This window comes from Psittacula echo (genome assembly GCF_963264785.1).
Source record: "Psittacula echo genome assembly, chromosome: Z".
NCBI classification, from domain to species: Eukaryota; Metazoa; Chordata; class Aves; order Psittaciformes; family Psittacidae; genus Psittacula; species Psittacula echo.
Genome location: NC_137742.1, coordinates 91,256,464 through 91,271,405, shown reverse-complemented (window position 1 = coordinate 91,271,405; position 14,942 = coordinate 91,256,464). Strand labels below are relative to the sequence as shown.

The 14,942-nt window shown below is 42.0% G+C and overlaps 1 protein-coding gene across 2 annotated transcripts in view; it reads right to left on the bottom strand.

The window, feature by feature from the left end:
* Window positions 1-1,084: 1,084 nt before the first annotated feature.
* ZNF423 (zinc finger protein 423) overlaps window positions 1,085-14,942 on the bottom strand; it is a 156,954-nt gene continuing 143,096 nt past the window's right edge. For both annotated transcript variants that reach the window (XM_080637854.1, XM_080637855.1), the window contains one exon: window positions 1,085-1,928. In XM_080637854.1, the coding sequence (XP_080493980.1) occupies window positions 1,899-1,928 (30 nt within the window). In that variant the 3' untranslated portion in view covers window positions 1,085-1,898. The remainder of the gene's footprint in view (window positions 1,929-14,942) is intronic.

Sequence of the window (14,942 nt, the reverse complement as noted above, 5' to 3'; positions counted from 1 at the left end):
TTTTGAGCCTAAACTCTTTCTGGCTGTCCATGCAATCCTATATCAGCAGAATAACTGGCAGAATACAAACTGCATCTATCATTTGACCCAAATGGGATATTACTTCCATTTTTCTGAAAAAAATTGAAACTACAACTTGCCCCTGCTCTGGTGTTTCCTCCTGCAGAGGTGAACGTATCCCAGTTATGCCTGATAGCCTTCCTTTACATGCAGTACATCCCAGTGTCTCAAAGGAGCTACGTGTGTGCAACATGATCACCAAGATGAGCAGGAATCTAAATGTTGAAAACATCATCTGCAATGTTAACTGCACTTGTTAATAAACTTGCTACATAAACTAATTTGGGCATTGACTACACATATTTGAAAACATTTTTCCTACAAAATATCACTTCCATGCTCAAGCCCAGGCACGGTACAATGACAACCAGTTGAGCTGTAGTTCAGTGCAGTGATTCTGAAAGGCTCTAACTGTGCATGTTCCTATGCCACATGCATAGGAACCTTGTAAAGCCTTGTACACTGTGCGAATGGGTAACTGCAATGTACAAGGTGTCACAGGCGTCACAACTGCTGAACACCCTTCATGATGATTATGATTCATTTAAGCAGGAGATACCATGAGAACTGCATCCCACTAACTTTCCAGTGGTGTCCATGGTCCTTAAATGACTGTTTCTCTGACTGGAGATATAACTTACCTCATTACCATATGATATGTTTAAAAGTTGAAAAAAAAAACAACCCAAGCCTGATAATTAGCTCTGTTAAGCTGCCTGACAGCAGTTTTAAGTGTCAGAAGTATGGCAGTTACATAGAGCTACAATACCTGTGGGTCTAGGAGTCCATGCACGCGAAATATACAGTCTCCTACCAAGGTCCCCAAGGCCTGATCCAGTATTTGTCCATTTGTATACAATCTGGAAAGCTATTTTTTATTGTATTGAAACAAAGGAGCACAGAACTAGGGTCAAGGTAGCAGCAGATCAGGTGCCCTCCATTCTTGTTGACTTGAGTAAAAGTGTTAGCAAGTTAGCAAGGCCTTTGCATGCCCAGAGTTATAGCAGATGTTCTTACCTCAGCTCAAGGTACCATGGAAGCCTGGGAGGTGTATCTAGAAGTGAGCACAATGCCAGACACAGGAAGGTGGCTTTCACTCTCTCCCAGTCTTCCTTCCACCTGGGCACAGAACACTGTCTGTGTCAGGTGAGCTATCACTCGGTGATATACACACATTAGGCAGCCATGGTGATGCAGTGTGCACTGACAGACAGACAACTTCTGGCGCTAAGCTCATGTATTCCCTTTATTGAACTGTACTAGTTATTGCAATCAGATTAAGTCACATTTATAAAGCAGACCATCCAGTTGCACTGAAACCGATTATATTCATTACATAGTTTTAATCACTGTCCGGTGAACTGGCAAATCCAATCAAAGCATTAGTCTTTAATTAAAAAATTAAAAAGAAATATTCAGACAATAGCCAAGCAATCACATCACAATGCACAGTTACCTAAAATTGCAATTAAAAAGCAGTTAACAAAAAAGAAAAAAATCACACCTAATCTTTAACTATCAATATAGTACAAGAAGCAACAAAGGGCAACAGCATCAAAGCAGATTTATCTAACACTATAAATTCAGTCAGAAGCAGAAGCTCTAAAGTACACTAGCTGAAGCAGGACAATAAAAAATACTGAGCATGGAATACTTTTAATCTCTTCCATTAATATTCATTTCCAGCTGCTTATAATAGCAGCGCCTCATGGCCAAATCATTAGAGTTTTACATCTGGGTTGCAAATGACACTTTGATTGGATGTAATGTTCAAATGGTCCTCCCCACTGTGCCACCGTCAAGTCTTCTGCAGAGAGGTGTCCTGTAGTGCCAGTGGCTCACTGTGCGTGCTGGCTCAATGTGTGGTTCTGGAAAGACGAAAAAAGGAGACATGCATGAGAGGCAGAATAATAGAAAGCATGCCCATACCCTCCTACTCAGTACCATTTATGCCGAGCTCAACATAAAAGCTTCTCAATTATTACAAAACAAAATGCAATAAAGAAAAAGTACTCATAAGTAACAGCTGCCAATATGACACATTTGCTTTGTTCTGACAGATCTGTTAATGCTGTCATGAACTTAGAAAACAAATGCTACAAGCCAAGTGCAGCCATGAGAGTTTCTTCCCCACCCCCTCTACCCCCCTCCCTGTATCTCCCCTTTTTTCAGTATATGAAGAAAGTGGTAACACTTCATGGGCAAAAACTGCCTTTAGGGATTCCCTTAACTGTAACAATTAAAAAGAAAAAAAAAATATCTGGATCACGGGGGGAGCCTTTGCCATATTTTACTCTTTTATTCTCACTAGTACCGGGTGCAAGTACTGGCAACAAGAGACACCAGATTGTGATACACACTTCTGAGTCGAAGGAATACTTTGGCAAAAACAGCTGAACTGCCAGTTCAGGCACCACAATACTATTCCCAGCAGAAGAAAAGCTGGACATGTAACCCAGAAGTTAAATGTCTTTAAAGAACAGATTTGCTCTACATATTTCTTTCAGCAGTTTAGAGTGGGTTTTGTTTCCTTCTTTCCTTTTGGTAGATTCCTAACAGCCACATGTCATCACAGGATCTTGCATCCGAGGATGCTGACCTGCCTTGCCATTTTGTGCAGGAGCCAATAAATCAGGAAGCCAACCTTGGAAGCGTATTTTTAGAGCAGTATCAATTTACCTACATTTTGTGTGCTGACTGAAACCCCAGTCCTACAACTTATCTCAGCTGTATTTGTGTGATTATTCAACTATTTGAGCAACTGGAAATGTGCTCTATGGTGAGCTTTTCTTGAGCTGGATCCCCAGCATCCCCAAATGTAAAAATTCATTTGCATTACTTCAAGCCTAGGCAATTTTACTAGTCTCCATCTGCCTAATAGCAGAGCCAGGCAAGTCTGCCAGCTTGAAGAATAAGTTTTTAAACACAATATGAATTTTGAAACTAATTATTTATTTACAATGACTAAGCTTTAAAATAAAATAAGATATTTTAACTTTTCATAAATCACCTGGTCCTTCTACACTATCCACAGTTACATCTTGATGATGATCCTCCTCTTTATCCAGAAGTGACATCTCCCTGATGAAAACCATCTGTGGAAAGAGCTAATGGGTGGCCCACAATGCGTGGGGCCAGGCACCCATGACCCAATTTGGAGCAGGAGTATTTCTGGGCTATGCACTCCCAAAAAGTGACCACCAGATGTCAGAAGTGCTGCTGAGTTTCTAAATCATGGCAAAAGTTACCTGGGATATTTCGGCGGGTGGGCTGCGAGGAACAGGCAGGCTTTACCGTGCCGTAAGGTTAGATGCAGCAGTGGCATCGTAGCTGCCGCAAGCACAGAAGGAGCCCGTGTGAAATTAAATGCAATCAGCTGTTGAAACCATAAAATAACTGCACCTTGTTTAGCATAACAGTAGCCCTCTGAGCACACCCCAAGTCAGTGATGCTAAGTATTCCAGAATCAAAGAACAGAAGTACTGTGCAAAGATGTGGAAAGCTTATCAAGAGATATAGCATTATACTCAAATAATGTCAAGTGAATTGACAGCTGAAACTACTTTGCTTTTAGACAATTTTAACATCATCAAACATAAAAACCAATGGCTCTTTACTTTGCTATACATGGAAATCTTCTCGGCCTTAAGAAGGAATGACATCAGTGCTAGATGTTATTTTCAAGTCAAATAATGACTTTATGGAAGAGAATGGATGGAGCCCTATGAACGCGATGGCAGCACTAATAAGACGCTTGTCCACTAAAACTAAAACATGAAAATGTGAAAGAATACACAGGCCACCCTGTGCTCAGACACACTCCTCAGCATTTTAAAAAGGGCCGTTTCTTATGCACTGAATTACAGTTCCATTTTTAGGACATCCTGCATACAATAAAAAAAGTGAAAAGTTTACTATCTTCAAATTGACAGCAGGGCTATTTGTGGCAGACAAATCCATACTTATTTAGGCAGTATCATTTAAAAGATAATGCACAATCAGCACTGGATGCATGGTGCACGGTCTACAGTCAGGGAACATGATTTCAAACTTGTGTGGCTGCTGCATTGATTATACCAGGCAGGTCAATAAAGGAATGGTATGTGGCTCTAAATCTGATAATGAATCTTTCACTGCGTGCCCTCCCTCCTTGAACACAGGTTAATAATATGTTCTGAACACTCCTAATACAATGAATATACTGTGTTTGTAAGCAGAGTTTATGCAAAGAAAGAAACAGATCATACTCAAATCCTGCAGTCATTTAGAGCTGGGTCAAGTAGGAGCTGAGAAAGTAAACAGGCCATAGGGCTATCAGTTAAAGAAAGTAAAATACACAGTTTTCATATGCAGATCTGGATTCTGTCTTAATACCTTGGGAATGTACCATTTATTCCCTTTGCATGCATTACTGGTAATCATTATGCCTGCTAGTCCCCAGACCAAGCAGTTAATAAATAGAGCTACATTGTACACATGACCTCACAAACATACCTGTAATGCCTACAGACACAAGAGTCTGTGTGCACTGAATCGTCCCCCTGCTTCGGAGAGCAGATCCTCCATAAGCCACATGCACAGATGCATAAGTCCTGCACACCCCAGTGTTGGTGAACACTCAGCCACCATGTGCATGTGGCATGCATATCTGCAACCAATATAAGTTTCTCGCCTATTAAAATGTACTTCAGATCACACAAACATGCTTTCTAAGAAAAGTCTGACAACCTGTCTCCTATTACTAACAACTGTCATGTCTTATCTCCTTGCTTCTACTCCCTCTGCCCTGCATGTGTGCAGCTTATTGGAATTGTGCTTTGTAGATGTCAGAAAGTGCCCAAATGTTCAGTGTTTATGTCTCTCCTTTCACCCATGTGCTTTGCATATTTGACCCATGCTTTACTGGATAACTTTCTTAGGCACCTCTGTGTGCCACAGATAAAGAAAATTGCCCTGACTTTCAGAGCAATAGAGGAAAAAAAAAATATATCCTGGCATTGGGACTCCAGCAGCACTACTGTAGCACTACACCGGGCTGTTCCAGGAAGCAGAATCAAATCATGAAGGCCAGAAAGGAGAAAGCATTTTGAAACATGGGATACTATGGGAATGCTTCTACCTAAGCAGCCTAAGGAAACTTCACCCACCTTTCCACCAGGATTGCGGACTGGCAGGAAACAGCTTGCGTGTGATTTTTCAACTCTAGAAGTTTTAGTTAAAGAAAATAATCTTAATGGTGATTTCTAAAGGAAAATAAAGCAGCCACAAAAATGAAGCCTCTCCAGGCATGCTTGTGTGTGTGTGAGCATGCCTACCCACTCACAAGGCCATCCATATTCGCGTGCATTTGGGGCTGGCAGGAGGTAGGACATAATTTGGAAGCTGAGCAGTAAAAATGGTTCTTCACAGCTCCTGCTCGGCCCCCTGGTTCACACATGGCTCACAGCTGATACCCCACTGAATACATCATTCTGAGACATTACTGCAGCTGGAAAACTCTACAGCAGCACTAAGTCACCTGTCAAGATCAAGTAAGTTGCAGCTTATTTATAGGACAAGGTTGGAAAATTTCTTCTTTTCTTAATAATCATTAGAAATGGATAGCAATTCTGTTAACTACATCAGTGGGAAAAATGCAACTTCCCCGAGCCTCAGGGCTGGCACAGTGTTTAAGTGGAATTTTCTACTGGCTGCACAATGCCCAGATAAACGATTTGTGGAAGTGTCTGTGACCAAGGAACTGGGCGACAGGTTTTAGGAATAAAAAGATTTCAAAGAATGGCTGATTATTGTCTGTAGACACTGATTGCTCTCCAGATCCTCCCTGGGGACACCCCCTGCCTGCCCTCTGGATGCAGATCAAGCCATTTGTGCAGGACATCTACAGTGAATATTTCTTTCTTTTTCTACATCCATTATTGTGAAAACACTGGCATGACAATCTCCATTTTCAGAGCACTGTGTCAAGAAGGAAAACATCAGGCTTGAAAGATGATCACTTGCAGCAGTTCAAAGAACTCTTACGAGCTATATACAGATCGAGAGAAAATACACACAAAAGCAGCACATGATGGAGCAAAGCTCCAAGCTAGGCAGTCAAGCTGGGAGTCTCCCACATTGCAGCGGCGTTCACTGCCAGCAAGTCACAGGTGTACTACACAGGAGCAAGTGAAAAAAGTAAAATGCAACCACGAGGGGTGTGATAATGGTTCAGAGCCATAATACATCCAGTCTATAGTGCCATTGTGCATCTGATGTATTCAGATATGTTGTTCCAGCCATTTAGAAGTATCCTGTCTGTGTGTGTGAGCGTAGACACCTAAAAGACCCTATGTTATACAGAGGTTAAGAAACGGCACAACAAGGCTGGTGATGCCCTCCACCTTCAAGTGAAATTCATAAGCCTTTCACAGTGTTATATATAGACTGGGACTCTGATGAGACTATAAAGCCTCTCTCTCCCCTTCCAAATCCCATTAAAATGAACAGAAACCAATACTCAAATAATTTCATAGAATTTATGGAGATAACAGATTCACACAACAAACAGCCAACATGAAACTTAATGGATGATGAGCTTGGGTGACCTATTAATCCCTGTATTTCTCCCAGCTTTCAGGGGGTCCTCCAGTCCCAGGCAAGAGCCCAAGTAGTTTCTCTCCCTGCCTCTCCCTACCTCCCTCTGCAGGTTTCTCCCACCCCTTCAGGCACTGTCCAGCTCCAAGCCCAGGGATCAGGATCTTGGCTGGGGACTCATGCAGCCATGCTCATTCCTCCCCATTCTCTCTTCTTTCCCCCTTATAGGTGGTGCTGGGAGGCACAAGAGAAGATCCCTCCATTGACTGTCAACACATGCAGCTCGCCAGACAAACATTACCCTCAGATTCAGGCGCCGACTTTAAGCCAAGGTTCAAGTCTCACATTTGAACATGTATATAAAAAAACACAATCCAAAACATCCAAATTGCTACAAACAGAAGTTAGTGTGTCTAAATATTTATGAAATACCATCTGCAGCATTCTTTTTTCAAAAGACAGTTTGCATCTTTTGAATGCAAACTGGTCCAAAAATCTCTCAGCCATTATTCCTCATGATACATCCATAAGCACACACACATTTGTGCACAGGTACCATTTCCCTCTAAGAGCAACGTGTAAAGATAAAAATCTTTATGCCTTGACTTTATAAAGGGCTTATTTTAGGCAGAGGACACAAGATGACCCTTGCTTTAGCCATTAGAGATTATGCTCTCTACAGAAAGCTGTGAGCCTTAAATTGGTGCTGCTCTAATCCTAAACTGGAGAGGCATTCAAGGGATGCCATGACCCAGAAGAGCAAGAGGAAAGAAATTTAAAAACAAAAGAAAACAAAACAAAAAACCCACAAAAAAAGGCAGCATACTGAAGTGGGGTGAGAGGAAGGAGAGAGAAAGCAGAAAAGGAGATAAAAGGGTTTATCCCTTGCTTTATGGGATAAACCTATTTATTTTTAATTTCTGGTTGCTACTTTCCCTCTGCTACCAGACTCTAAAGAAAAATCACCTCTGCACCCCCTTGCAGTTTGTATGCGCTTATTTTTAGAACTGTTCGACAATTATCCAAGGGTCTAAGACTAACAGATGGCCTGTCTTAAAGCCTCATATGTTCACTAGTTTGCACTTCTGACAAACAGTAAATGTACTCAAGAGTGTGCCATAAACAGGGCTGAATGAATACTCAGAACACAATTTAGTTAATACACTTCATTAAAACTGATAGTGGTAACCAATGTTTCCCATAAAACCAGGTGTTAATTGCCCTTCCAGTTGTTTTAGGTAACTCTTACCCAGTGACATTTATATGTTTAGATCATAGTTTTTCAGGAAATACTGTATTACATCTTTCCTTTCCCCTGGTATTTCACCCACTACATAAAATACTTGTAACAAGTGAACTCCAAGTTATCATGGCACTCAATAAAAAAAAATTGTCAGGCAAGACAGGTTCACATGTCCCTTCTTTATCTGAAGAATTCCTTGAAACGGAGGAAGAGGCAAACGAAAGGTGGCACATCCTTTGTGAAAGTAAACGGCTGCCTGTGTTACTGCTTCCTTCATCTCTGAGCATCTGATAACTTGCCATGCGCCAGTCAGTCCCCATGTCAGCATACTCTCAGAATGCAGGTAGGAAGCTGTCCTTTACAAGTTATTGAACCAAGAAAAAAATATAAATCACTTTCGGTGTCTAAGAAAATACACCTGGAGGTCTGTGCCAGCCGAAAAGCAAAGCTACTTGCTTTCAATGAAAATGTCTGCACCTTGGTTACTCCGATGCTTTAATACTTCATCACTCTGGAACCAAATGCACCCTTCACTGGTAGTGGGACACAGAACCACTTGTCTGTGTCAGCACAGGGCTGGTCCTGACACCCTGGGGTTTCTGCACCATCTGGGGATATTCAGCAGGCCCCCTCAGTGTGTGCTCACCTGGGGACACCCTGAGACCTTCTTCAATAGGAAGATTCAGGCTTGTAAAATATTTACAGGGAAGAAAAGCCACTCCACACGTGGCCACCAAATGCTGTCTGCTTTCAATTTTATTTTTTAATAAATCTTTCTCTGTGGCTGGCCTGTTTCTGTACTGAAAGGCAAGTGCCCAGGCACTGGTCTGTAAAGCCCCTGCAGACCCAGAAGCACCCACTGCCCTGCTGCCTGCCTTTGTTCTGCACCCCAGTGGCTGTGAGCTTTGCTGCCATGCTGCATCAACCCAGCTATATACTTACAGTTTTATGTCTGTACTTACACTGTTCCTGTTAATTTTAACATATTTTTGATTCTGATAGGCATTTCTGTGTTATTTTGGGTTTAGAAAATTACCTCTTCATACAGTTATTTTTCACAGCACCAGCCTTTTCTCACACAATTTAAGGCTTTTTTAGATGATTTATTAATTTAATTCCTCTTCTAATTCAGGTTTTTTAGTCCTAATCAGACTTTGACAACTTGCCTAACATGATTTCCCCTTTCTATTTGAGACTAATAATTCTGTATCATCCGTCCTCTAGACCTGCCATCTCTTTTTATTCTCTAAAAACTCAGGATAAACCTAGTGAGCTTATTATAAGTGAACTCCAAATGCAAGCCTAAGCCTGGCACAGCCTCTCATATTCCATTAAAGGCCTCACCAAAACATCTGTATGCTTCTTCCAAAATCACTGAGAAAAATGCTGAAGCACAAAAGCAAACTGAAGCCTTTGGGAAATCCTCCTTACCACCGCACTTCGCAAAAAAACCCCACAGGAGAATACATTATGAAGAGATAACTGGAGTCTTCTGTTAGAGAAACTAGCCATAAACACACCATGATTCACTGAGTCACCCAATGAAACCAGGGAGCTAATAATACCTGCCCTGAGAGACTGCATGCTCCTGAGAATTTCACTCAGAAATGCAAATTTACCAGCATCCTTGTGACTCGTAATCTACAGTATGGCATGTGTGAGATCAAAATAGGCTGAGGAAGACCCTTACACTTCCAAAATGCAAAGGGAAAGGGACAGATTTCGCTACTGTTGTCAGAAGTGCATAAAACCAGAATATTTTTAGAGTTCCACTATTCCTCCTCCAGCCCCACTGTTTCTCCCTGTGTCCTGGGTTCAGCAGTAGCAGTCATTTTTTCTCCTTCCTAGTAGCTGGTGCAGTGCTGTGGTTTTGACTTTCGGCCTGGGAATAGTGCTGATAACACCGATGGTTTCAGTTGCTCAGTAATGTTTACTCTGACCAAGGACTTTGTGAGCCTCATGCTCTGCCAGGGAGTAGGGGAAGCCAGGAGGAAGCAGAGACAGGACACCTGACCCAAACTAGCCAAAGAGGTATTCCATACCACAGCACGTCATGCCCGGGATGTAACTGGGAGTTACCTGGAAGGGCTAGATTGCTGCTGGGTGGAGGCGAGGTATCGGTCGATGGGTTGTGAGGTGTTGTATTCTCTTCCCTTGTAATTTCCCTTGTCATTATTATTATTGGTGGTAGCAGTAGTGGTTTGTGTTATACCTTAGTTACTGGACTGCTCTTATCTCAACCCATGGGAGTTACATTCTTTTCGATTCTCCTCCCCACCTCTCCAGGAGCAGGGGGAGGGAAAGAAGGAGGGGAGTGACAGAGAGACTGCGTGACTGATTTATGGCTGACTGGGTTTAAACCATGACACCCTGACTGGATCCCAGAGCTGTTGCTGATCCCAAGAGCAGAACAGGGCTTGCAGGATCCCAGCAGGCTGCTCTGCCAACACTTAGTGCTTTCACCTTGGCTTGGTCAGCCCACGGTTTCCTGAGGAGCTGGTCCTGCAGGCGCAGTCCTAATCAGGGAATCAGTGACATTTCAAAATCGTTTGCAGAAGGAAAGCTATTTTCCAGGAATCCTTCTTACATATTCCTCTCAAAAACATGATTTGTTCATTTATTTGAACCCTATCTGAAGCATATCTCATTAATCCCTCCTTGATATAAGGAAAATCACATTGCAGAAACCAGTTAACTATTTATTTCTGTAAGGGTTGGCATCATCATTATGGGACCCTTTGTGACTCTTTTGTAAACATTAAATGATTTCCTGATGGGGTCTTTATTATAGGATCATGACAGCATCATCTCACACTCTTTTTCTCAAATAAAAAAGAGAAAAAGGAAATGCTTTACATGGCACCTTCAGAGGTCACCAGTTGAAACACACAGACAAAAGCTTCATTGAGTGATCATTTCCATAGGAATATAACCCAAAAAACCCAGGAAGTTCAAAGTTGAACCTAAAACTTTGGCTCCTTAACTTGCTCTGCTGTTCTGCAGTATGACAAGGGCCACTGAACACCATCAGATTTTTTTTGTAGCCTTTTTTTTTCTGCTTAAGTTAGGCATTCCTGGTGTTGTGATCAGGTATGAAACAGTTTCAGCCTTAACTGTGAATTTTTACACAAATATTAACAGGGGCACATCTTGCACTCTTCACTTAGGCAGCCTCCTCGACTGAATGGAGTTGCGGCTGATCCACGTTCCTCAGAACAGATAAGCAGGTGTGGACAGGCAGAGTTTACACAAGCAGGGCCTATCCACAGCCCAGCTACAACACATCAGAGTCCTTCTAATGGCAATTCTTTTAAAACGTGGCAACTAAAGTAAAATTCTCTCTAATGGAATACTGATCTGACAAGTCTCATTGCCTGGTGTTATGGATACATTTTTCATAGATGTGCCCACCTACTGCTCGAGCTGACAAAATGGCTGGTCAGTGACCTGTTGCCTTGGATGTAATTGCTGCTATTGCTGTTTTCTGATTTCAAAAGGGGCATAAAAATCCTCCAATGCATGTCTCTGCTATAATACAGCAAGGCCGCAGCTAGAGAAGTACTTTACATGCCACTCCATTATTGTACATGCCACCAGCAGAGCAGAAATCTGCAGACAGAATTGTGCTCTGCCCACTGCCTTGAGGAATTAACCCCAGAGGAGCTAGTAGTGTGAAAGAGCCAAGCACAAGCTGTTCCCTGAAGCAAAAGAGGGGCCAAAATACCATCACCAAGAGCCATCTCCTCTAAGACATCACAAGACAAAACAGCGAGGCAATAGTGCTGCGGTATGTGTGTGAAACAACTGTAACTGGTAAAAAATGGGATTTTCCAGCCAGTGATACCCTATTACAACAGCCTCACCTGTCTCAGAAAACAGTAAGATGCTGTATTTTAAACAATCATGATCTCATGCAAAGAATAAGAGCATGTGTCAGCCCCAAAGGAGGACGAATTTTTCAGAAGTATGTTCCAAACCTCCTCTCTCCTCCTTTTGGAGACACAGTAATGTAATGCACCAATGACAGACACACTACATGCAGTCAAACCTCAATGCCCACAGCAATTTACTCAGGTTGAACTGCAACAGAAACAAATTAGGAGGTTTGCTGGTCAGGCAGGAGCTCTGCCCCAGGCTGGCACGGCATGGGCAGTGCCTTGGCCATTTCTGCATGGTACAAAGCCGAGCAATTTGGTTTGACGGGTGCCCTGCACAGAGGCCACCCTGGGGTGTCCACACCGCCTGCCCAGGACATGGAACAGAAGAAATGTGAGGTACACTGCACCAATCAGCTCAAGCACGGCTGAGTTGATGAGCTCAGGGCTGCTGCTGCTGCCAAATCTGGGCTGGCTCATGTGGACCTGAGGTGCTGGAGCCTTGCTGAACCCAAGCTGACCTTATACAAAGCCATGAGCTGTCTCTACGCTGATTCCATCAGCACATACAGTCTTATCTCTATCATCTAGATCTTTCTGACAGAGCCCCATCACCTCATTAAAGATACACAGTTTAGTATCTTGTAAGATTATTCTATTAACATGAAACGTGAAGAAAGAAGAAAGCATTAGCAATGCATCCATTAGCAGTTACTGCACAGGTCAGGTCACCGCACATGCAAACCCAGCCCATGCACCAAACGTTCCACCCCATTTTCATTTAATGTAAGCAAAGCCCACCGAACAGGCGCAACCTGGAAACAACCTATATTCAAAATTATTTTACCCTTTTCATTTCCCCTCTGGTCAAAGGGAGGTATAAAACTACTCTCAAAATATGATGCTAGAGTATGAAGTACACAAACATTAGTATATGATTGAATACACTTTTCTGAAAGCAACTTCAGAAAGAGAGCAGCAAGGCTGTTCCAGAGCTGGTTTTGAGTCCCTGAAAGTAGGCTGGGTTGAAAATACTGACAACCTTCCCAACAAAACACAGAGGTTCAGACAATGACAGCTCTATACACAGTCCTAGTCCAGAGAGGCAAATTAGCAACTGACTTCCTAAATATTCCTTCTCCTATTGTTCTCATCAGGCCCCACTTTTTCCAAACTACTCATTACACTTGCTGTATGTAACTGATCTCTCAGAGCAATGAGAACAGGTAAGGCAGGAGTTTCTTGCATGCTCTTTAAAATCACCCTGGGAAAACTGGCCCTTGGGATCAAGCCACATCAAGCCACAGGGCAGGAACCCCGATCCTCAGTTCACTCCAGCAGCTTCTGCTGCTTTTCACTGGCTGAGGAAACTCTAGGATTACACACTAAATCGCTTACTCAGCAAATCAGAGATACACCCAATGCCTTCTAAATTTCTTCATGAAACTATTTTTCAGTTTCTTTCTAATGGTAAAAGTGACGGGGGCTCCACCAGCACCACAGCAGTAGGCAACGGCAGTACAGTATCACTCGAGTATTTCCAGTCTGGAATTTAGGCTTCATTCTGAAATACAACACATTCACACACAACATTTGTACGACTGAGGAAACACAAGACGCTTGCCGCACATTTATTATCTTCCTGGGGAAATGATATAGAGGACAAAAGAGACTATACTTACTCCCTCCCCAGCTGCTTTTACAATCTAATAATTTATTTCTCCTGGACATAAATTTCAGATTTAAACGAAATCCCTGAAACCTAAAGATGCCACGTGGTATAGGCTTGGGCAGTATTTCTTTCTATTTTGAAGATGGAGTGCTTAATGCATTGCTCTGTTAACCAGTAGCCTTAAATTTCAAGGGAGGGGGGAAGAGACAAGCAATTAGACTGTGGCAGACCCTAGATGCAAATTCAGATGACTGTGATTACTAACTTCATACACAGAGTTAAAAATATCTGGTTATTGAAAATGATTTTCTCAGTCCATGGGGGTTTATCTAGGTATAGGCTGAGATGTTTATTTTTTCTGCAACAGCTGTACGGGGGGTTTCTTTTACAACATTTTCCTTACACAGTAGCTATATATCATTCATATGTCTGAAAGCAGGCTCTTTCAATGATGCAAGAAATCTCTGCAATCAGAAACAACCATATCCTCTTTCGGAAAAATAAAACAAATAAAATACATCTCCAAATATCTTTAGTCAGCAGCTAAGACAGCAGTGCTCTTAAGGCAAATGTAAAAATCCAGGGTATAAATTCACATTAACTGTTACAAATATATCCATCTGTTCACAGGCTAACTAGTGATTGAAACAGATGAATCCACTGGAATGTAATTTTCAAGCCCACTAGTGCCTGTTCTCTTCTAGTACTAAAGTAAATGCTTTTCAATAACTGTGCTGCTTTTGAATGCCAATTTCCATTTAAGCAAGTTCGGGTTCTCTCTAGAAAGAAAATAATAATAATAATAACAATAAATTAATTAAAATAGCAAATGCCTTTTTTTCTCAAAGGTCAAACTAAGCTTTTAAAGAACAACCAACATTTCAGCAAGGCAGAGAGGGCAAAACTCCAATCAGACAAATTAGCTGTGTAATGGTTGAGAACCATGACTGCCTCAGGTTTCCTGAATGCGCTGGTGTATAGAATATGGCACAAACAGTCTGATGTTGAAGCTTATCTCTCTTTTACTGCAGACAAGAAATTCACTGAAATATATAAATAATGAATGTGGCTGGGGATCTGTGCTGGTACTGTTGCTGGTTCTGCAAGATGTAGGAGCAGAAACATACACTGCTCCATGTTTTTGTTATTAGTGAATCCTTGTTTTCTAGCAATAAACACAGAATATTTTATCTGAAATAGCTTCTGCAGCACATGCAACATAAGTTTCAGCTTTCTAAAAGTGCCAGCAAATTGCAGGAAGATAAGTTACAAAGACGTACCTGATTTGCTGTGATGAATTGTGTGCATGCCTCAGTGATCAAAACTGCAGCTGAGACCTATTATATTTAATGATCTAGACATTTCTTGTGAAAACACTCAGGCATATACCGTTATGTGTGGACAAGCATCCCCATTTTGCTCTAGCAGCAAGCAACTGAAGAGACTGAACTTTTAAAAGGATGCTGTACACTACCTTCCATGAGCTTTCTAAAACAGAGGCTGATCAAGCTCCACT